The 24281-nt window shown below is 37.3% G+C and overlaps 1 protein-coding gene across 1 annotated transcript in view; it reads right to left on the reverse strand.

Annotated features, from left to right (window-relative positions):
- GRM8 (glutamate metabotropic receptor 8) overlaps window positions 1–24281 on the reverse strand; it is a gene marked incomplete at both ends in the record, with an annotated part of 334734 nt that overhangs the window by 254607 nt on the left and 55846 nt on the right. The window contains one exon of the mRNA XM_082308444.1: window positions 19783–19999. Within this exon, the coding sequence (XP_082164570.1) occupies window positions 19783–19999 (217 nt within the window). The remainder of the gene's footprint in view (window positions 1–19782; window positions 20000–24281) is intronic.

The raw sequence follows: 24281 nt of genomic DNA on the forward strand, positions 1-24281 counted from the left end.
ACTTTAATCAGAGTTCTCAACAAATTCAACCATGAAATACCAAGCCATAGTTAATGAGACTACATTATGCCCCTGCTCACAGAAGTTCTTGTTTCTTTAATGTTTAGAACCAGAGATATCTGTGGTTTAGAAAATCCTCAAGCCTTTTATCTGCTCTCAGGCTCCTACAAAAATTGAATAAATTCAGGGAGAACAGATTGATCAAATTGCTATTAAATAAAATGGTCCAGCCACACTCCACGGTCTAGGAAATCCGTGTGAATCACTTTGCACATACACCCTGCTCCTTAGGGGTTTTTATGCAAAATGCCTTTGCCAGGGACAGAGACCTGAGCTATCTGAACCTTTGATTAGACCCCATTCAGCTGCATTAAGGCTCTTATGTTTTGTGAATTCTGGATAATTACTTTAATCATAATTAAATTTCACTAACCTCTCTTCCAAGAAAAACTCAGACATTTGTTATCCCTTCCCTTAAATGAAATGGTGTCTGCATTTCATAATATTAAATAATGGATTGATCAAAACTCCTTGATTTCTTTCCTACAAGAGTTCTTCTATTGGTACAGAATACACGTGGGATGAAATACAATCCTGCTAATGAGATGATTAAGTTAGGCACAGCCTGATTGAAATTTTAAATGTCTGGGTCCGAATGGGGACTTCTCAGTCCACTTAAATTGACTCTCTAGAGAGTTTAGGCAGTCAACAGAAAAACGCAGAGGAAGATCTCGTTCTCCTATTACACCTCCTTCCTTCTGCAGCAGAGCACTGTGCCCCTTTTTGTTAACAGATGTAAACCTAAAAACACTCCATTAGAATCAATGTCTCTTTTTTCATATAAATATGGGGTCTGTTCATAGCAAAAGAGAGAGAGAAACAGAAGAAAAGGGGAAAAGAAGAAAGGAAGGAAAGCAAGCAGATCAAACCAACACCAGGAACCTTGATTCCATTCACTGCGAAAACCAAGGACAGGTGTAATTCCCCTTACTTCACTCATACAAGAAAGCAAAGAGCTCGCTCTCTCACACACACCCTCTCACACTCTTTCTCTTTTCCTGATGCTCTCAGAGACTTGTATCTTTAGTTAGTTGTCTTTGCCCTAAGTTTCTTTAAATTGTAATTTGATGATCTTCCAAATTCTGGGGGACTCCTTTGTCACAGGAACTCCTAGGAATATAACCCCTATTTGATGAAACCAAGAGCTGCTACATTAACAAAGGACTGACTACAGATATGATTCTTTGTTCATAGTAGAAATTCTGTTTTAACAGCAACTACTTTTAAGGAACGCTATAAGAAAATAGGTAACTTTGTACATTCATGTTCTTGTATTTTATGTTCTGCCAAATAAGACTCCAACTTACAAATACTGTTTTTCTCTGTGCGTGTCTCTGAGAATGTGGATCTTAGCCTGCATGCCTGCTACCCTCAGCCTTAGAGATCCCAAATGTATAGGCACCACTTGAACTAATTTCCCCAAATCATTTTTATTTTTGCACTCCTTCTAAGTGTGCATGTGGCTTATAATAACATGAAAAAGCCCTACAGGTAACAGCACCCTCCCAGCCAGGTGGGCTCTGGCTGCAGCCAGCCTGGAGAGGGCATTCACACATCTCCAAACATCACCATCCACTGGCACTAGAGTGACCCCATCCTCTAGTGCAAGAGTGGGATGGCCATGATGACCATGGCATCGGATGAAATAAATCAGCCTCCTGATCGCAGCAAGTGTTTCAGGCTTCTCTGAGGACTTCAATAGAGTTGAAGACATGGCCTTCTTACAGCCAGAAGCCTCCAGTGGGAGCTTTCAAAGGAATGAATTTGGGTGCCTAAGAGTTAAGTCATCTGGGAAAAGACGACAGCTGGAAGGCCATCTGGGGCTCCGACAAGATGGATGGGATACAACTCATGGCATCTTGTATTACAGAATTCATTCTCTTCTTCATCCTTAATTCCTCTTTATCATCAACAAACTGCATCTCTTGTTTTACTTTCTTCCCCTCTTTCTTGCTCTGAAAGACTGTCATGAGCAAGCATATGAGAAATTAAAGTGCTTTTTTCCAGTACAAAGATCTTGTGGTAGCATATAGCATCTGTAATGCTTTCGTTTCACCTAGTACTTTGCCATCAGCTTTGGGACTATGATCTCTGTCTCTGCTTTCATACAAGCACCATTCCACTCCCCACCGCCACCACAAATATGTATGCATATACATCTTAAGTTCAGCAACTCAACACAATGAATCAAAAACCCTATAAAAGCAGGAATGACTCAGTTCTTGAAGAATGTAGCACAGGCTGTTGCATCTAAAACTAAATCAAAAGTAACTAACTGTGCAGCAAAAACTCCCGGCAACTAGCTTAAGCTATGAAAATAGTGCAAGTCCACAAGACACCTTTTCTTGCTTTCTTTTCATAAGTCTGCCATGGATGGACGAATACCAGCTTTGTTTCTGCCTTCCAAAAGTTCTTTTACTTTGATAACTGTGTTCCCCTTGTTAGATGCCAGCAATCAACAATCAAGTAGTTAAACCTGATATTCATTTTTAACTTATGTTAAATGCAAAATATAGCTGAATATATGCCATTTTAGCATTTTTGTTGTGTCCATTATCTTAGTCCTACAGGACTTCAGAGAAAGATCTAGTGGTATTAGGATTACTTTCATACATAAATTATAGGTTCTTGCCCTCCATCCCCTCACACTGCCTCTGCGATGGAACGATTGCTTTCTTTTCCATTTGGTGAGCAGTGAACAATAATTTCAGGAAGAAGAAAAAGCTGATCAAGCAAATCAATCAGGGAAAGACTGAGGCTCATCTTGGTATCTCATCATGCTGGCTGTTAGGGGCATTGGTCTTATTTGTATTCCTTCACTGTCTAAAATCTATTTATTCACATGCATGGAAAGGAATGAATTAGAACGGTGGGAAATTCAGTGCTTGTAGAAGTGGAGAATTAATAATGTTGGGTAAGCAAAAGCAACAGCGCTGTGCAAACTCTCTCACCACGCTCTCAACTGCACATGGCATAGACTGCTAAAATGGTGAATTGTGAAGATTTCATAATATTGGAATACCTCCTGATAGGAAGTTTGGAGACAACAAAGACTCTTTTACACCAATAACTAAGACTTGAGCTCACTTACAGAGGTGAATGTTTGGTATTACATAAACTTATTTATTGTCTATGTTCTGGTTTTTTTAACTAATTACCCAAAAGTCCACAAAAGCAGTCACCAAGATGAAATCTGATCTGCCTTATAGTCCACAAAACTACAACCGTTTCAACAGGAAACTTTTCTAATTGAAAAAGTGACTTAGTATAAAATACTCTCTCCAAGCTAGAAGATCTGCATTCTTAGTTGTATTTGAAAATCATATCTCATAACTGGAGTGAAAAAACAATATTTATGGATGTATTTCATTTCTGTTAGTTAAGACAGAGTGAGCTAGAACATAAGGATTTTGTGCATTGCTAAAAGAAACATTTACTAAAGACTTGCAATTTCATTTGAATAAATCCAGTTAAGATGGAATAAAATTACAGTGTCATCAATCAGAATACCATCCAAAAGAAGCGGGAAGTTCACGGCTTGAGCAAAAAAAGATTATTTGATGGGGCATATGGAAGCCAAGCTCAACTCTCAAGCCTGGAGCCTGCACAACCATTCTGTCCCCAGAGCCTGAGCAAAACCTAAGAACAACACAGCACGTGAAGGGATCATCCAGGTTTCTGAGTCAGATCCCACGGTCTCAAGTAAATGTATTGAACAGTCCCTTTTATAAACGGATCAAGGTCCATTCTTGAAATAGGTTTTGTTTTCCTTCCCATGAATAAATTAGATCAAGTTGGGCAGAATTCAGGGGCTTACTTCCCTGTTCAACAAACATTAGACTGCCTAGAGTATCACTCCCTAAGAAATCACAGAATCATAGAACGCTTTGGGATGGAAGGGACCTTTAAAGGTCATCCAGTCCAACCCCCCTGCAACGGGCAGGGACATCTTCAACTACATCAGGTTGCTCACAGCCCCATCCAGCCTGGCCTTGAATGTTTCCAAGGAAGGGGCACCTACCACCTCTCTGGGCAACCCATTCCAGTGTTTCACCACCCTCATCGTCAAATTTTTGTGTGTGTGTGTGTTCAGTTTCAATCTACCCTCCTTTAGTTTAAAACCATTAACCCTTGGCCTGTTGCAGCAGGCCTTGCTAAAAAGACTATCCCCATTTTTCTTGTAGGCCCCCTTTAAGTATTGAAAGGCCGCAATAAGGTCTCCCCACAGCCTTCTCTTCTCCAGGCTGAACAACCCCAGCTCTTTCAGCCTTTCCTTATGTAGAAAACATAACTACATTTTGTTAAGTACTTTATTAAGTTGAACATAACATAAACTAAAGGCTGATAATAGATAACAGAAGAAATCTACTTAGCATTTTTCCACTTTGTTTATGTTCTTTCTTTCCCTTCTTTCATTTCTCATTTTCCCTGTTTTCTTCTGTGTAGAGTCTCTGTAATTGGACTAGGGAAAAAAAGTATTTGGACACGATGTATTTTACCTTTTAAGCCTGTACATAATCTCTCTCTCGCACAAGTTCTTCTATGCCTGTATAACAACGGAAACAGCAAATGAGCAAAAAGAGTTATTTAGAAGGAAACAGAAGGCAGCTGTCTACCCACCACACAAGTCCTTGAATGCCTTTCACCACCACTCCTGAGAGGCACCTGAGGTGCGGGTAGCCCAGAGGGGCTTGTCACAAGCTTGCGATGCCTGTGGCAAGCGCACATATGGGAACTGATGCTCTTCCATCACTAACACATTTCCTGAACACATCCAAATGTCCTTTCAGAAAACTGTCTCCTTTGTAATTGTTTATCACAGAAAGACAAAGAAAGCTAAGACAACTCCAGTTAAACTGACCTTAGTTAATGAACCTTATAATTTCATGGACATTACTGTGGAAAACCAGCCATTACCATTACTTTCTAATTGGGAAGTCATTCTACATCTGAATTGAACACTCGCCATCATTTGAAATACTCCGCCCCCCCCACTGTGCTCAGACTCTACCAAGGTCCACATGGGAAGAAAATCATCTTCAGAGTCCCATGACTTTAACAGCCTCTGTACAGACATCACTGTTAACTCATGTACATCATCTACATGATTAACTAAAAGATTAAAACAATGAAGGGATTTAATAATGAAATGCCCATTAACTTCAATAAGAGGTCCATAACTAAGTCCGTAAAAACTTGTGCCACCAATACCATTCTGTAGGCTACTTTTTTTATTTTTAAGCCAAATTCTTTGCACTTAACTGGTGGAAAAAGAAAAAAAAAATCACATATTTTGCATATGTTTTAGCAACAGAAAGAATATCTTCTGGTTGGCTTCAACATCTCAATTCTGTGAAAGGGACATTATACTTTGCAAAGCAAATTATTCAGAAAAAAAAAATTAAAAAATTAGCCAATTAAAATAATTTAACTTAAATTAAATAATATTTCTACCTCCTGAATAAGCTCTGAAAGGATTTAATCCATAAAATACTACAATATAATGGAAGCAATTATGGGGTTTGACAATTCTTATAAATTGAGCAGTGCGATTATCTGCACTTCATTAAATGCATTAACATGTTGGGTAAAATACTTATAATCGTATCACTCAATTTACTGGCCTTAGCAAATGTTGTAATGCATCTCACAGCAAATCCAATATCCTAGCAAAATATATTCCAATACACCTGCTAGAGCATATATAAAAGTACTGCCCTCTTCTGGCTAGTATCTGAACATAGTAGTGAATAGGGTCTCTGGCTTATGGATTTGTGCTTTATTCCATCATCCATGGGAAATTCTAAAAAGTTATTATATGCAGCAAGGACAGTGCTGAAGACCTGGGCAGGCTCTGTTGAGTTATACGGCCTCTCATTTACTCTTATTCTAGTCATGTCAAACTTCAGCCTAAACTTTAGTAAAATGGAGGTTGTTTATTTCCTGGGACTGCACGATACCATTCTCCCTCATCCTTCTGGGGCCTTTCTAGGAAAGCTGCCACTATGGGTTTCTCTGCATCCCAGGTAGCACTGGTGAAGTTTAGTAAGATGTAATTCTCTCAAAGGTTATAAACTCTCTTAGATGTTCCAGGATGTGCATGCTGTTTTGAAGGGAGTAGGCTGTGCAGAAGAAAAATACAAAGACACCCCCCCCCCCCCCAAAATAAAGGAAAAGAAGTAAAGATGAAAATAGGAATGCCTACAAACTAAACAACTTCACCACAAATTTAGTTCAGACTTTTTTTTCCCATTTTTGAAAGAAAGCAGATCTTGCCCTGATACTCCTGAAAGAGGTGTGGTTGGTCTTAATTTAGAGAGCATGGGATTAATGACACCCTGCAAATGTCATTGATCATTTAATGGCAATTAAAAGTTACCAGCATAAATGTTTGCAGGAATCATTGAGATGGTGATTGAGATAGTTTTGTTTCTCTTATCCCCTCCATCCCCAAACATTTGCAAATTCCATAGGTGCATGCACTTTGATGGACCCAGATCTCAATCTGGAAATCTATTACTGCCTTGTTCTTTTGTTTACAAGGGTTTCGGAATTTTATTCCTCATTCTATGACCAATCACAGCCTTTTTGGCCAGCAACCCAAGGAGAAGCTGACTTCTGAAGGTGTGTGAAGGGTATTCTGCATTTCTGTATAGTATGCTTAGTATGTACATGGCAGGAAGTTTTCTGGATGCATCCAGCCACAGCAGTACACAGGGATTTAACTGAATGACACCTCTGCTACTCAAGGGTATTGTTTTGTAACTCATTCTCTTGATTAATTGTCTAGTCAAAATATCCTACTTTAATTAACAACGTTAAAGAAAGAGACAGGCATTTTTGTTAGAATTTCAGCATTCAAAACAATTAGTTTTATTTCAGTTTCTTCTAAAAAGTGATGAAAAGCCACTAATCATTCTATATTGAAGAAATGCTAAAAAGCAGAGGAATAAGCAACACTATTTCCATCACAGAAAGTCCTTGAGAGGGCAGAGTTCTAACCTAAGAAATAGTTTGTTTTCCAGTAAGAGAAAAAAAATTATCTTTTTTATAATCTGTAAGGTTTCACAATACGCATATTTCTGCCATCCCAATTTATAGTGGTGGTATCACAGCTTGTAATTTGCATAAAAGTCATGCATTTCTAACAGAAAAAAATTCAATGTAGGAGTCTTTCCAACTATTAGTGAAGCATACACATATGCCTGTTTTTTTTTTCTGGAATGAGTAATAGTAATTCCTTGAAATATTCTTTTCTTTGAACAGAATTCTTTGGAGCTCTGTGGGCAGTTCATTAGGTAACAGAACTGAAGGAATGACTTGTAGCTGACTAAAAGGGTTACCCCAGTCTGAATGTATGCAGACACATGCAAGCATCCGAGAGAGAGCTGTTACTGCTAAGCTGCCCCACTGCAAGTTGAATAGCAAACGTGTGCTTACTGTCACTCAGTGCACAATATCATAGAATCATAGAATTGTTAAGGTTGGAAAAGACCCTTAAGATCATCGAGTCCAACCATTAACCTAACACTGCCAAGTCCACCACTAAACCATGTCCTCAAGCACCACGTCTACCCTTCTTTTAAATACCTCCAGGGATGGGGACTCAACCACTTCCTGGGCAGCCTGTTCCAGTGCTTGATAACCCTTTTGGTGAAGTTTTTCCTAATATCCAACCTAAACTTCCCCTGGCGCAGCTTGAGGCCGTTTCCTCTCATCCTATCACTTGTTACTTGGGAGAAGAGACAAACCCCCACTTCCCTACAACCTCCTTTCAGGTAGTTGTAGAGAGCAATAAGGTCTCCCCTCAGCCTCCTCTTCTCCAGGCTAAACAACCCCAGCTCCCTCAGCCGCTCCTCATAAGACTTGTGCTCTAGACCCTTCACCAACTTCATTGCCCTTCTTTGGACACGCTCCAGCACCTCCATGTCCTTCTTGTAGTGAGGGGCCCAAAACTGAACCCAGTACTCGAGGTGCGGCCTCACCAGTGCCGAGTACAGGGGCACTATCACCTCCCTGGTCCTGCTGGCCACACTATTCCTGATACAAGCCAGGATGCTATTGGCCCTCTTGGCCACCTGAGCACACTGCTGGCTCCCCCTGCCCTTCAACACAAGAAAGAAAATAAATAAAATTAAGATGAGAACGTCACTTTGACATTTCCAGTCAGACATTCTTAGCTTCTAATCTTGCAAGAATCTTGTCAGCATTGTAACATTCAACTCATTCAACTCTTCTACATCATGCAGATGAGCAAAGCTCAAGTGTCTTGTATTAGCATAGCATATTAAAAATAGCACTCAGTGACAACTGCAAACTGTTGTTTCTCATACAGGTCCTGGATACTTCTGTACTGGCAGTAGGGGGGAGGAAAGATTAGATCAAGTAGGGAAAGTCATAAAGAAATAAAATGAGAAGTGAAGATCCTACTGATAAGGCCCAGAACACATCATTGGCATTTATCATAATGTAAAGGAAGAATGATAGTAGGCATCTCTTTAGTAGGCCAAGGTTTGGTTCGGTTTTTATTTACGTTATCCTTTTTTCTCTCTCAGATTCCCCCCCAAAAATCCCAGGAAGCCAATCATAATGCTAAGTTTGGTAAGTCCTAATAAGTTTTTTCAGTCTTAAAACATCTGCCAGGAAGCTATAACAGACTGAGGAGACTTGGCTATGTATATATCCTACTGTTGAGGATATACTCATATACATCACAGCACAGTACATAACATAATGTGCATAAAGTCACATATCATGTTATGTAAACACACAGAATGATGAATTGTTATTGTCTTGCTTTGCTTTCTCTTCAGAGAAAAAAACCAAAACACTGTCTGCTTTAACAGCTTCCAAGATTTCAGTAGAATTGCCCAGGAAAGTAGGCCATATATCATGTACATACACTATTTATTAATTATTCTCAAAACATAAGTTGGCCTAAGGAAGGAAGGGAAGCTGATTCTTGGGTAGCATCAAGCTTTATCATTTTTTTTTTCTGATAGATATTACCATTTAGCCAAAATTGATGAAAATCTTGAAAACAAAGAGTTTCAATTGTATTTTTTCATTTTTCTTTTTAATATGAGAAGACATAATTGCAAAGACATCAGATGAAACACTCATTTTCTATTTCATTTTACAGCTTTTTAAAAATAAAATTATACTGAAATCTGAACAAAACATGTTTCAGCTGAACTATAATGCAGAAGTTTGTACCAAAAATGTAAGGCAATTTCCCTCTGTCTCAGTTTGTAATGAAATTATCAGTTGCCAAAGGTTCTAAAGAAAGAGAAATTCTAACTTTCATTTAGGGGTAATCTAATACTTGAAAGACTTTAGTTGCCTGTTACGTGGGCTTTTTGACTGAGTCAGGGGCTTCATGTACAGTTGGATGATAACAAGAATTGAACTTAGCACGTGTTTAAAGTTTATAACCTTCACCCTCAAACTACCAGCGCTATTGGCTCAGTAACAGGTAGTATGATCCTATGTAATAGGGAAATCCATGAGTTTAAACCACCTTGAAGAATAAAGGCATTCAGGAGGGCCGTATAGTTATACAAGATACCTTTATAAGGTAAGTTCAAATCTCTCTGCATTCTGTTATTATTAGTACTTGTATAGAAAGTAACAGTAGTTACTACCAAAACAGATTTATCAGCCTTGCATATAGAATGTTAAAGTTCATCATAGAGTTTTTAGAAGAAAGACTTTAGGAACTTGGGTTCAATAGGCAGAAATTGGGGGAGCGGGGAGAGGGAAGGGACCCTTAAGGATCAAAAACAATGAATAGAAAGAAACAGTCATAATTCAGCACTGGAAAAGGCTAAAAAATGTGTGCTCTAGAACTGCCTACTAGGGCTTGTTTTGTATAACACAATGCTCTTCAAAAAAAGGAGAGGGAGGGTATTGAGCAGAAAGACTGGAAAATTTGAAGACGGTATAAAATTATTTGAAATAAACAAGAGCAGGGAGAGGAGATAGAGTATTCACAAAGCTAGATAAACAAGTATATCACAGAAAAATATTGACTATTGACAAATGCAAGGGAGTGAACACTGGCAGGAATACCTGGAATTGTTCACACACATCATTGAGTTCTAAATCAGCTGTAGCCATTTGTTAATAAACATTGAGCGTCAGAACAGATAGCTTTTGGAAATAATTTGCTTGATACCCAGCAGCCAACAGAAAAAGCTTACAGTTTGTCAGGATGTATAAAGAATGGGACTGAGAATAAAAATGAGATGACAATGACACTACATAAATCAATAGTAAGGCTTTACTTGGAGTGTTCAGTCATGGCTACACAGCTTAACAGAGATATAAATGAAATAAGGGATCCAGAAATTGACAACAGAAACTATTAAACTGCAATTACTTTGTATCTTCTAACCCAGAGTTAAGATAAGTAAGAAGGCACGCTATGAAGGAGGTTAACTGGATTCTCCTGCATACCATTGGTAGCTTCAAAACAAGAGGACACTCAATGAGTGAGGTTAAAATGATAACAACAAGAAAAACAATGGATATAAATTTTCATACTTCAGGAAACCCAAGCATCAACCACTAAATACCTGGGGTTACAGAACACTCCTATGATAGGTAATTCTGCCGGTGACTGTTAAGTAAGATTTTGGTATCTTTCTCTTCCATGTATTTGGGGCCACCACTGGAGACAAGATATTGACTGGCAGCGTCTGACTCAGTCTGACAGTTCCAGCGCTTCACTGTTTAAACTACAGCCACAGATCATGAAAAAGCTGATACTAAGAGTATATTGCTAATATTCACTCATGAGGCAGTTCTCACACGTGATTTTTAAGAGGCACAGTTCCCCAGGTAGAAAGCAAAGCTGCAAAAATGCTAAACATTTAAAACTACTAGAAACCATTTGAAGACAGAAAGACATACAGACAGAAAAATGCAATTTTCTCAGCAAACTCAAGAGCCAGGAACTTCTCTTTACCAGGTGTAACTTCTTAACGTGAATGAGACTACTGACTCTAGACCAGTGAAGCACAACCAAGATTACAATTCAAATACGGTGAACCCTTTGGCGTGTTAACAAAAAAGAACATGTAAGTACATCCCAAGCCCATGTCGCCATGCTCCTTCCTGTCACCTTTGCTTGCATGGCGCCAATAAGTACAGGCTTTCCTTACAAAAATCTGTGCATGCTGGGAAAGCAAAACCATTAAAAGTTATGTTGGCAAAGTTCACTCACACAGACTCTGTTCAAGCATATGCCATGGTCTGCATATTCGATCCCTGATTCAAGCTGGGCTTGCAACAATCATTCGCACCGCTGCAATACTAAAGGTGCCATGCTGAATCTTCTGTGAAAACAAGCTTTCTGCAGAAGTGACAATAACAGAAATTTAAAAAAAAAAAAACAATAAGGACAAAGGAGCTTTTAGTCAGTTCTTGATAAAGGAGAAAAAAATTCTCACTCATTGCAGAATCTGTGAAGCTTCTGGGATTTATTATTGACAGATTTTTTTTTTTTATTTTTTTTTTTTTTTTAAAAGTTAAGCACAACTACCATGGAAAAGGAGCTGTCGAAGTATTTCCCATAGTTCTCCTTTGTCTTGCACCACAGTAAAATCTTAATGCAAAAACCAAACATAGGCAGTTTTATTCAGACTGCAAATCACATTGCGTGTCCTTAATGCTTTCCCTTCAGTATTCCCTTTGCAAATACTTTCACTTACAACAAGAATATCTACTGGGATTAACTCTGTTAAAATCCACTTCCTGTTAAAGAGGTGGTGTGAAATTTGGTCATGAACAACTAGAATGGCAACATTTCAATTCAGACCTTTCCTAAGTTTGCTTTCACAGGAGTGTTTTAATTACGTGTGAATTATTTGCTCTGGGACTCCTCCCTAGCAAAAGAGAGTCACAGAATCTAAGAGAAGCTACAGGCTCTACAGTAATACTTACTAATACATAGAACAGCCACACTTGAGAAATTTCATTTCTGTTATTGCAACAATCTGACAGTATATTAATACCTATATATTTATCCCACCTTTTATTTCAGAAATGTTAATAATAGTTTGTATGTCCGGAAAGCACCCATATAATCACAGAGGTTTCAAGCATAGTATAGACTATAGTTTAAGCAGTGATTTCTAAATTTGGCCCAATATTTTGTAGTGAACTTCCTTTTAGAAATATTTCTCTTATTGATTTAAACCCCAAATAAATATACCAGTATCCCTTAGTATTTTTTAAATGCTTAGTCACATCTGATATTAAAAAGTACACCTTACATCTTATTTGAAATTGTTTCCCTTAAACTACTGACTTCAGTTTATAGACACTGAAACTTGTAATCCCTAACCACTACTGCAGATCTCTGCATTTGACAAAAACACTTCATGAAAATGCATATTCATTATGAACACCACACTATATTTCAAAAAAAGTATGCTTTTAATCTAACAGGATTGCTTTCTTAAAATTAGCATCAACACATTTATAATTTTATTTGCATTTTTATATTTAAAAACCTTGAACCAGATACCATGACTAAGTGAAGAAGTTCTACTAACAAGCCATTGCACTAAAAGCACTGCTGAAATAAAACTTTCTTTCCTGGAGATTTTTAATATTCTTTGAATTTGTGCTCACAACCAATGCAAATATCTGGTGTTCACATGAAGTAAAAAGAAAAAAAAAAGTCCTAAGTCCAGTGACTTCTATAGTACTTATAGGAGTAAGTTAAATATGTGAGTATACACATAAAAGTGCAGAGGTCCTCCATACTATAATGAGCTTTTAACATTTATTTTTCAGAGTTTTCTAAATGTTCTAAATTCAGTGCAGTAGGCATCACTGTGGAAACATACTGGTCCTTGCTCTGAGGAACGTACTTGCCTCAGCTCTCCAAGAGCTGACTGCTATAAGCAAACCGAAATCAGCTTCAGACTCAGAAGAGATTCAATATCACAGCTATTTGCTAACTGTACCATATAAAAATAGCTAATGAACTCAGTCCTGACCACAGTTCACACCCCAGCTGGCATCAGACAATAAATATCAGTGGGCAAAACCACGAAGCGTGAGGTCTTCCTGCTCCGAGCCTTGTTGGCAGCCTGAGAGACAACCTTCCTGGGCATTTAATCCTTTGCTAAACCCCGTGAGATTCAGGGAAGTATTCACTGACTTCTTTCAGTTTCAAGCACATACAGAAGTCCCTATTTCTTCCCCAGGACTTCTTTCCAGAATCAAATTGCAAACTGTCTCCCGTGGAATAAAAATAATTTGTACAAGTAGGGGAACATGAGGAAGTGTTTAGCATACAAGCGTACCCCTTGTAGCATAGGGGTATAGATATATAGATATATAGATATCCCTAGCTCCAGACAAAAGCCTCCTTGGGACCCTCTGAGCCAACTCTTGTAAACACTTAGTTCACTCCAGAAGTATTAAAAGTTTAATGGTGGTTTCAAATATGCGACAACATTGCTTAGACAATCCATGAAAAAATTATATTGTCTGTAAATTACTTTTAGGCTTCTTTGTAACTGTTTCTGGCATTTTTTGTCATAATACCTTAAAAGCACCCCTATGAGACATACTATTGCTTGAATTGGCCACAAGAATAAGAAATCTGAACAGAATACAACTCGTTAAAGCTTATCAGCGAATCTGTGTCACGCTGGTTAAGGAAGCAAGGTTGGCTATGTAACTTTTGTCACTGCGGTCCGCTGTACAGTACACAGTCTTTGGGGCAGGTACAACACCCAGTTCTACAGAAGCCTTCTGCCTTCCCCCCCCCACCTCCACTGGAGCTAGTGAGCTTTCTGCAGGAGGTTTAAAAAGTGCCTCAACTAATTGACTGAAGAAGAAACCCCTCAAGAGCTATTAGAGATAAAGAAGTCCCTGTTCCAACAATCCCTGGAGGGTCAGAGAGCATACCAGGAAAGTACCAGTCTATGCTTACTGCTCCAAGATACCTCTCTAAAACTACAGGGAAAAAACCATATAATTAAAGCTGAAGAATATCATATTGATTAGCACTACTGAGAGAAACTAAAATGGTCCTTCAGTATAAATCCCTAAAAATTACACTGTTGTTTATCAGGTACTAATTGGCACAAATATTAAAAACTGCAGGAATAATTTTCAAGCTTTTGCAATATTAATAAACCTACCATCTGATTTTTTAATTTTTCAAACATTACTTTGAAGCTCCTGTAGCCAATTACATAGTGTTGTTATTAATTACAGCTTGCAGCTTGAAATACCATGTTATCAATAGAGTTCAGCTGCATAAATATAAAAGTTAAACTTAAAATTGAATTAAATTGTTTCCCCTTTGTGAGGGTATGTTACAATATTATTAGTTGTGAAAATTAATTTGTTGAGCTTGAAACCAGTCTTTAAAGCAGAAATATCTCTGGGAAAAAGGTTACATTTCATGTATTGTATTTCTTCAGTCTTCATGTTGCAAGATTTTTTAATTTTCTATTGAATAACATCGGAGAGGGAAGAAAGTCAATTCATCAGCTTACTTAATGAGATATAAAAAGCTTTAGCTTTATATCAAAAGGTATACAAAGATTACTGCAGGAAATGTGAATTCATCTTAACAGCAATCATCTTATTTATTTCTAAATTATCAATGAATAATCTAAGTGGAGAGGAAAGGTTAAACACTCTTAAGTTTTATTTTCCTGCTCAACCCTCCCTCCCCACTTCCCACTAAACTTCCACTTTATGCATTGAAAGCTTTAGACATCCAAAAGATACTAAAGGTAAAAAAAAAAAAAAAGTAAAAAGTAATCCAACAATTTGGAGAAAAGCAGAGATACAATGCACAACTATAGACACACAAAAAACCTGACAAGAGACAAAGATGACCAAAGAAAGAACTATGTCAAAGAAATGTCACAGACCATTCTCCATGTAAATAAAATATAGCTAGCTATGTTGAAGTCTGAAACAATTTAAATAGAGCTACTGTAGCATTCATTCAGTATATGTATTCATTACAGTTAGGAATATAGTTACCAATGTGACTGTAATGGTAAAATATTATGAAGGATCATAAAGTAACTGTGGTCCCCCCTCAGAAAAATGTTATTAACTGCAATATACCAGGATAAAGGGAGTAGGTAAAACTACAAAACCCTGTTCCTAAAAACAAGCATTCAAGGATACACACTGACATTAAGTACACTGTTCTCTTCTGGGGTAAAGCTGCTATGAAGTTACGTCATTTTGGCAAGGAAAAAAGGGGCAAGCAATGCTGAAGTTCCTCACCTATTCTTAATGATCAGCTACAGTTCCCTGCCTTTATCATTTTACCTCCTCTTCTGATAGTTTCGTAAGTGTTTCACTGCCAGTACCCACCAATGCTTGCATCAATTTTTTGTTGACCACAAGTGGGGATAAAATCTGTCACGTAGCATTTCGTATGCTATTTGTGGATTTTTTACATTTTCCAGTACAAACACTGCACTAACTGAGCAAGTATTCTGACCCCAAAGAGATTTTTCTGAACCAAACATTTTTGTATTCTGTAAAAAAGTGAAAAGGATCCCATGATTTTCTCTCTGGTGTTAAATTCATTTGGTATCTAATAGCAGGGGGAATGAACCATTAAAAGAAGTCTGATTAGAGACTTTCCAACATTTATTTTGTCAAACATCATTAACAGCAATGTAAATAGAAGCGCAATATTCAGCATAACAGTTTAATGAGAACTTGGTAAAATGTGCTTCCTTCTTTTCCCCTTTTTAGTTTCTCTTGGTGAGTCAAGTTTCTCTCAGTTTAGTGGTTAAACTCTTAAGCATTATTGTTTTGTATTAATTCATTCTTTTGGTCAATGTACCAAAAGGATTTGATCACGATGCCAAAAAGATTATAGTGGTATCATTGATTAACTTTGTAATGGGAGCAGAAAATTCTATACATTTAATCATTGTCTTCAAACAATAATGAATGGAAGAATGCGTTGGAATAAGTACCATTCCCTATTCTCTTTACAATCATTGTCATGTAAAATATTCAATTTCCAGCTATGCTTTGTCCCAGACAGGATCTTTGTCATTAAAATGAGAGCAGATTCTGATATGTAATATATTCTGTGACATGACAGGGTGGTACCGCTTTGACCTTTTCGGTATTCCACATTTCATTTGGGAGCCTGTTCCTTCCTTTCTTCTTCTGTTACTGATCAAGAAACAGAAGTTGAACAGAGGGCCAATCAAACTGGAAATCAGAGACAAAAAGTCAACCTCATGACAAATAAGTACACCTGAAATTTTAAGTACATGAAATTAATCTCTATTTTAAAAATATTTAAAACCCTACCCCTTCTTAATTCTTAACTGACTGGAGAAAACTTTAAAAAAACAAACAAAAAAAACAACCAAACAAAAACCAAACAAACATACAAGTTTTCCTATCTATATTTTCAAAACTGTTATCTCACATGTCCTCTCAGGCACTGAACTTTTTTCAGAAATGAATATATCAATTTCTTTCAGATCCTTTCCTCAAATTTATTGCTTTCCATTATGCTTATCTTCACATTCATTTTGCTTCCAGTTGTTGGTTACTTATCTTAAACAGGAGGTAAAGTACTCAGAAAGGAGCTGAGCTGTCCTGTGCATTTGTATGCCAGGGGGAGCAAAGTCCTGATTAGCTTCTCTTAACACACAGTTTATTAACACAGAGCTGCTAAGTTTTGCTGGTTTGTGTGCAGTCTTATACTATGTGATGATTTTATAAGCCTGCCTAGACTCTATCGTCTCAGACCTCATAATTAGATGCTGCTTGAACTTTCCATTTTGAAAGCATTTCCAGCTTTATGGTTCAGGTGAAAAGTCCGAGGACAGTGGATAATAGAATCAGGCTGGAAGTGACATTAAGAAATCATCCGATCCACCTCCCAGCCCCAAGGAAGAACTAAGTACCCTTATATAATCCCTGGGCAGGTGTTTGTCTAATGCGTTCGCCCAGATCCTCAGCAATGGAGGCTCCAAAATGTCCCCAAGCAAGGCGCTCTAGTGCTTTAATGTCTTAACCATTAAAAGGGGCTTTCTCTAAATCTAAACAGAATCATGCTAGAGATTAATTCCATGACTTCTGGTCACATACACTGTATTGGATGAACAAGTGGTCCTCTACCTTTCTGTAAAAGCTATTTGTCTATTTGAAAACTTTATTTTCCGTCACCTTCCCTTCTTAGTCAATTCTTCTTCAGGCTAACAAACCACCTTGCTGAGTTGCTCCTCACAGACCACCTTTTCAAGATTTGTGATTGCCTTTGTTCTCGCTTGCGGAGTCTCACACCTTTTATGAAGTGAGGGCAAAAACCTGTACTGAGTCAAAATGAGATTTCACAACTGCCAGGCAAATTGGAGGATTACTCAAATTATTTTACAGATGGTATGCCCATCTGCATGTTCCAGTAAAACATGAGGAATATAGGCAGGTTATAATTTACTATCGTACTCATATCATTTTTTGAGATAGTATTTTCTGACCAGTCTTTCTGTATTCCTCATTGGACAGATCCTTCCTGCTGAAGCATAATGCCTTGCATTTGTCTCTTAAATTGCATACTATTTTTTCAGACCATATCTTCGGATTTGGACTCAGAATCTCTTCCAATACGCTCCTAGTCCTTCCCAGCTTTAAGTCACCTCCAGATTTTACAAGTATATCCTTCATTCCAAGTCCATCTGGACTAAACATGACAATATTGGCTAGTACCTGATCCAGCATAAACACCTGCCAAATACCACACAACACATTCTTCCTTTTAAACAAACAGAAACCATTGCTAATTACACTCTGAGCAAAGTTTTCTAAATAGGTCTGCATCCAGCCTATGATATTGGCACCTAGATCACAATTCCCAAATTTGCTCAGGAGAATACTGTAAGCAACAGTTGAGATAACACTACTAAATTCAAGAGACATGACATCAAGTGCTTCTTCTCCAGCTATAAAGCTGTTATCCTGCCAAAGCAAATTATCAGATGGCTTTGATACTATTTGTTCTTGATAATTCTGCACTGGCTATTGATCATGTCCCTGTGGTTACATATGATTTACCTGATTATTTATTTCAACATTTTTCTAGGAATTAAAAATTACTTGTCTGTCCTGCCTCTCCTCTGCTTTCCTTCTTCAGAACCATTTGAGTCCCTGGTACCCATAGTAGTTGATAAGTTGCTGTGAGCACAGAGGTTACCAAAATCAAGAACTCTAGTAGAGAACATAATGAATTTTTTTTATCAAATGACAATGTTTTTTTTTTATTCTAGGATTGATCAAGATACAACTGACACAAACTCAAGTCATTGTGATTATAATGAAATCACAGTTTTTGTTCTTGAAACGGAAAATAAAAGAGTCCTGAGCACTTTATCTGTCTGCTTTCAGGACTCAGCACAACTAGCTGGGCTGCAGATGGTTTCAAGAAAAAGTGATTTTCAGCCAATGAGCTACTCAGTGAATGGAGCAGCCAATCTATTCACTGACGTATTTCACACAATAGATAAACCATCTCTTTTAGATATGAACTGTGGAAGAATTATCCATGCCTTTGGTGACTCCAGATCAAACCATTGTATTGTAGTTAGCCTTGGCTCTCCCATGAAGACATCTAGGATCTGACAGCATTGATTACAAGTTAGAAACAGAATATTTATTAGTTAACCAACTGAGCATATTAAACACACTGGTTCCCTAATGGCACGAATCACTGCATTTTTGTCTTACTGCCAAATTGTTGTGAGTAATCAATAACCTTTATGGTTCAAACATAGGTACCTGAGACACAAACACACCTTCCTATATGATTGATACTGTTTCTATATTTACGTGCGGTTATTGAAAATTGGAGATGCTATCATATTTTCTCACCCAAGCTGACTTGAAAGAACCAGAGTTCATATGTACATGCCCTGAAAGTCAAATGCAGTAGATTAATCCAGGCTTTCTGAGGAAGGACAGGAAGGCTGTTTGTAATTTTTAAAACATTTTTTTTAAAGGATATTATTTTTTGTCATTTAACACTGTAGTTAGTGAAAGACCAATTCCGCCCTCTTTCAAACCACCTGCTACTCATCATCTTATTCCTTGGTGTCCAAAACCTACTGCTCCTGAGAAATAGACATTTTTTCAGGCCAGAAATAACTATGGAAGTGTGAAAAAAAAAAAATATCAAAGGGACTTAAATATACTTCCCATAATAATGCCTGTACTTATATAGCACATTTCATCCTGAAGGAAAAACAACAAGGGTATGTCTTTGTACTTCATAGATTTTTTGTTGTTTTTCAAATTCATCAAAATTAAAAACCCTACGTCCATCAGTGCTGGAACACAGAAAATGAGGTCTCGTTGGATTATAATTTTCCTAAACTAAGTCAATTGCATCTCCTCAAATCTGGCTGTAATTCAGCTGAAGGTTGCTTTTTGCCCCTAACAACTCATCAATGAGCTCCCTGTTTCCAAAAAGGGCAAGAGACATACATTTTTTGCCTCTCTCAGGAGCTCTTCTTAAATTACTGCCAGAACTGTCACCTTTGGCAGACACACAAGCAGCAAAATCATCCATAAACCCCTCCACTTGAGTCCAGGTAACACGCCTGCAGGTGTTCTGATCACACTGCATAGACCTAGGCAGAGCTCAGTGATGCTCTGTAACCCAGCAGCTATAAATAAAAAAACTGATAAACATACACTCACCAATTTCTCTGGAGATCTGGGTGAATGCCTCTACACCACTCTCTCCATAGTTGCCTTCAGAAGCCAGCGTCGACACGTAGTTCCACCCAAGGGCCGTCACGATGTCAACCATGGCCTGTGCTTGGTAGGAGTCCGGTGGGACCACTCGAGAGAAGAAGTCATACCTGGTGTTATCGCTCAGTTCTGGAGCTGTAGATGCATAGCTGATTTGAGGTATCTGCAAATAGAACGACAAGTCATTCAAGCCAATCTAATACCATTTTACACTATATACTTCTATGTTTGAAAGGCTTAGAATAGATTATGCACAAGCATTGCGCAGAACTGAATATCTTGTTTTAATTAAATCAGCTGATCAGAAAGCATCTCAGATTTTGTAAAATGTCAGTCAAGTCTTATTGTATAACACTCTCACTGAGAAATAATGCATTCTGCTTTTCTCCAGATGTCATGATTCTTGACATGTAAGTGTAACAACTTCTTTTTTGATCCTGGCTCTAATAGGAACAGGTGAAGGAAAAAAAGAAAAAAAAAAAGGAGGAATTCTTACTATTACTACAGAAGATGAAAAGGTCAGTTTTGATGACTGCAATTCTTAAAAATGCTACACTTAAATTTGATGAGTAAAATGTAGATTATTTCCATTTCATTGTTTTGTTTATTTATGTGCATGCAAGTGCACTTTCACATTTTATTCCTATTTTTCAAGCTTTCCCTGTCATAGATTTTTCATTTTCCAGTTTTAATATGGTGTTGTGCATGATTTAAGAATATGGAGACTATGTATCCAAAAAGGTATCTGATGAAAAAACACCAAAACAAACACCAAAAAAAAAAATTATCTGTATACAATATACATATAGAGAAAAAGAAAGGTTACACAGATGGTAATATTTGTAGAAACCACCACAATATTCTTTGTAGAAACAACAACAACAACAAAAAAACACACTAAATAAGAAAAATACATTTTTTAACTAAATTACTACTTTTATAGGAAAAAAAAAATCTAGGGTGATTTTCTATTAACTCTTATCTTAAATAAATGGTTTGGAAATGTCCAGAAGCCATCTGTAACCAATATTCAATTATTCTGAACAGTATTTTGGCGCAAGAAAGTTTAATTAACATTTATGATAACTTAAAAGGGGAATGATTTTCTTATTTAAAATGGTAAAACTGATGAAACAGTCACTAGCTTGAAATGAAAGATACTCCAAATATTGCATTGCATTTGTAATCTATATTAATAACAGGTGCTTAATTCACATCTTACAAAACATGAAATAGTCTTCAAGAAAGCAATCTGAACAGACTTCCTAAATGGATTCTGTTGAGAAGGGAATTTAGCAGTCCCAGATAACCGGTGATCTGGTAACTGCTCACTGTCGTATTCAGTGCTACAGTAGGTTTCAGTGCACCCCTTAGGTCCTGTACAGTGCTTCCTCATCAGCACACACTAAAAAAGGGATCTGAGGCAAATATAAGGGATTCAATGAGTCTGGTCTTTAACTATACCTGCAACGACAGTGGAGACTCTTACAGCCTGAAAGAACAGTTTATAGCCTAAGGGATGACAAAATCATTTCTCAGTCAGAAGCAAACAAAATAAACTCTTATGTATCTTGGCTATATTCTTCTTTAAGAAATTTTCTACTCATGGAAACGCCTCAGAATAAATAATCTGAAATTCTGTAATAATAACAACCAGAGAGAAGAGAAAAAAAGGAAAGGGAGGATCACAGAAAAAGTAAGCTAAAGGTTGTATCTCATGGAAACCAGTATTCTTTACACAGCAAAGATCCACCAAGTAACAATAAAATAAAGGATAAATTATCCTTACAAAACTTGGCCTGTATAAATTCCCTTCCTTTCAGAAAATGTTTGAAACGTCTTTATCTCTTTACAGACAAGAGATTGTGGCCTGTAGTAACACAATTATGCGCATTTAGAGCACATATCATTCCCTTTCTAAATTTGCTCTATTACTCTCTAAACCAGTCGTCTTTTTCCAGATGGAGAAAAATAAAGACAATGTCTGTGATTTTACTCATTTTGCTCCTCACTGTGCCATTTCACAAATACTATGGCGTTGCTGCTTTGCTGAAAGTTATTTCATCGATAACGGTCATAAAATCAACACCAATAAGAGATCTTTTAGACGGATACTTTGTCATTGAAAATCTTGAAGTCTAGACCAGAGAGTTATATCCATTAACTTTCTCGGTTCCTGTTTCTCTTCTGGCATGAGATGAATAACAAATCCTAGATATGTGTTTGTAGGAGAGCCGTTGGTACAACACAGCAATGAGATGTTTCAGATCAATAGAGATATTTTATGTACTATGAATATCACTTATTTGGGGCCTTGGAAAATGCAGAGATGCTACTTTCCTACTTTTCAGCCCTTTGTAGTTCAGCTTCTTCCCTAGAGTTATTTCTAATAACAGTGGAAGAAAACGGAAGGTAAATACAGCCCAAACCCAATACCCTGAAATCATTTGGCATACCTAGTAGGCTTAAATCACCACTGTTTTATAACTTCTGCCAACTTTTCACTAGCATGAAAGAACAATATGCCATGTAAAAGTAGGGAGAAAGACACTCTCTAAATAGCAAGCCATCCCTAAATTTTGAGAAAAATGATTCATGCAACAAAATATGTAGTTATTTTCCTTATTTCCTTTTGTATACATCCGTCATAGTCATAGACAACACTTTACATTCAAGAATTTTCTCCCCAAAACTGCAGATCTCCCACCCAGAAATACCTCATGGATTTCTTTCTGTGAAAGCACCTTATGCAAAAGTAAACGGAAACTTCCTTCTTTGCAATGTACATTTGTATACAGGGGGACACTGAAAGATAGCTTCAAAATTCGAGGATTTGGGGTATGTTCCAACAGTTACACAGTTACTGAAAAGACTCGGAACAGCATTCAAAGACATTGTTTGGCATGACGACAAAGTGTTAGGATTTAGTGGTTCAATAATCCATGAATGAAAAATACATACATTAAAATGGAACAACTCTAGTTATGGACTCTAGGTTTAATAAACCATTTTACATGTCCCCAAGTACATTTTACAAGATAGAGCATAATGCTGCTTAAGCAAGGGAACTGTTATGCTCTATCAATTCAGTAATATGTGTTTTTAAAACTCCCTAAATACACACTGTATTTATACTTTAAGTTCCACTGGCCCCTTGAGACATAAATTTGCATTTTGAAAAAGACCTGTAAAGGGGTTTTATATTTCTCATTCTAGATTTCCCAATCTAAATTTTCAAAATTAAATATAATATGTGTAACATTGCCATTGTATTTAAGTGCTATATAGCACTGTTAATAGCATACTTCCTTTTCTTTGGTGGAAAAAAAGGAAAAAAACCAAGGCATTATATAACCACATTTGCATCAGTTGTCACACAACAGCTGTCACATTCACTGACAATGGCTAAAAGCATTCATGTTTGAATGTTCATTGATATATTTTTTCTATTCTTTCTTACCCTATGGTTTGGCCGCTGCCTCCCATTAACCTGTAATCTGCTGATAAACTCTCAACTTCTAGTGGGTGACAGACTTGAACTGTTTGAAATTATTATACAGAGGACTTCATAGAAGCCTTATTTTAATTATTTTTTTAAGTTTGAGGAATCTAGTAAATGTTTGAAAACAAATATTTATAGTGTGGTGCTTTGAAACAATATCCAGTTTTAGTTATGTATTGATCTTAATCCTGGTGCATACTGAACTACTACCGAAACTACCAGCAATCATAGGATCACAGAATGGGTTGGGTTGGAAGGGACCTTAAAGATCATCTAGTTCCAATGCCCCGTCCTTCAGTCCTTTAATCTAAGTCAGTGGTGCCTTCATCTCATTCTACTCTCTAGTCACTGGCATCTGAAAACGATTCTGCGTTCTTAAAAAAATAAAGCAATTTGGAACAAAAAAAAAAAAGGAAAAAGAAAACAAATGCTGAGAACTAAGTAGACTGGCTAAGCCTTCAAGATACATTCAAGCCAAAATCAACAGTCAAGAATAGTCTCTCTATTTTCTGGATCTTTTTGTATACATCTCCAATCTGATTTAAAATCTGTCTCTAAAGATCGCCCCTTCCCAGAGGATTACAGAAGATGGAGCAGTTAGTTACTTTCAGAAATAACTGTCCACAAAGCGTAACTGTGGCAGCACTTCAAAGGGGAAACAACATCTGCATGAGAAATCCACCCAGCATTACTACAGAACAGACTTCTACGCCCTGATGGAGAAGGTGTGGACAACTTCACAAGTGCCAAAGGCAGCTAACGTAACATCTCATTTATCTCAGCCAAGGGGTAAACCACTGTCAGTCCCTCGTACACTGAAAATAAAAGCCACCCACCACTCCCAAATCCAGGATTATTCAGAGGGAAGCATTACCCTAGATCCGTTTGGTGGGTCCAGTGCTGGGATCCAAACCCAAAACCATAGAGGCGTTGTACTGAGGAC

Source organism: Platalea leucorodia (genome assembly GCF_965183815.1).
Source record: "Platalea leucorodia genome assembly, chromosome: 4".
Taxonomy (NCBI): domain Eukaryota; kingdom Metazoa; phylum Chordata; class Aves; order Pelecaniformes; family Threskiornithidae; genus Platalea; species Platalea leucorodia.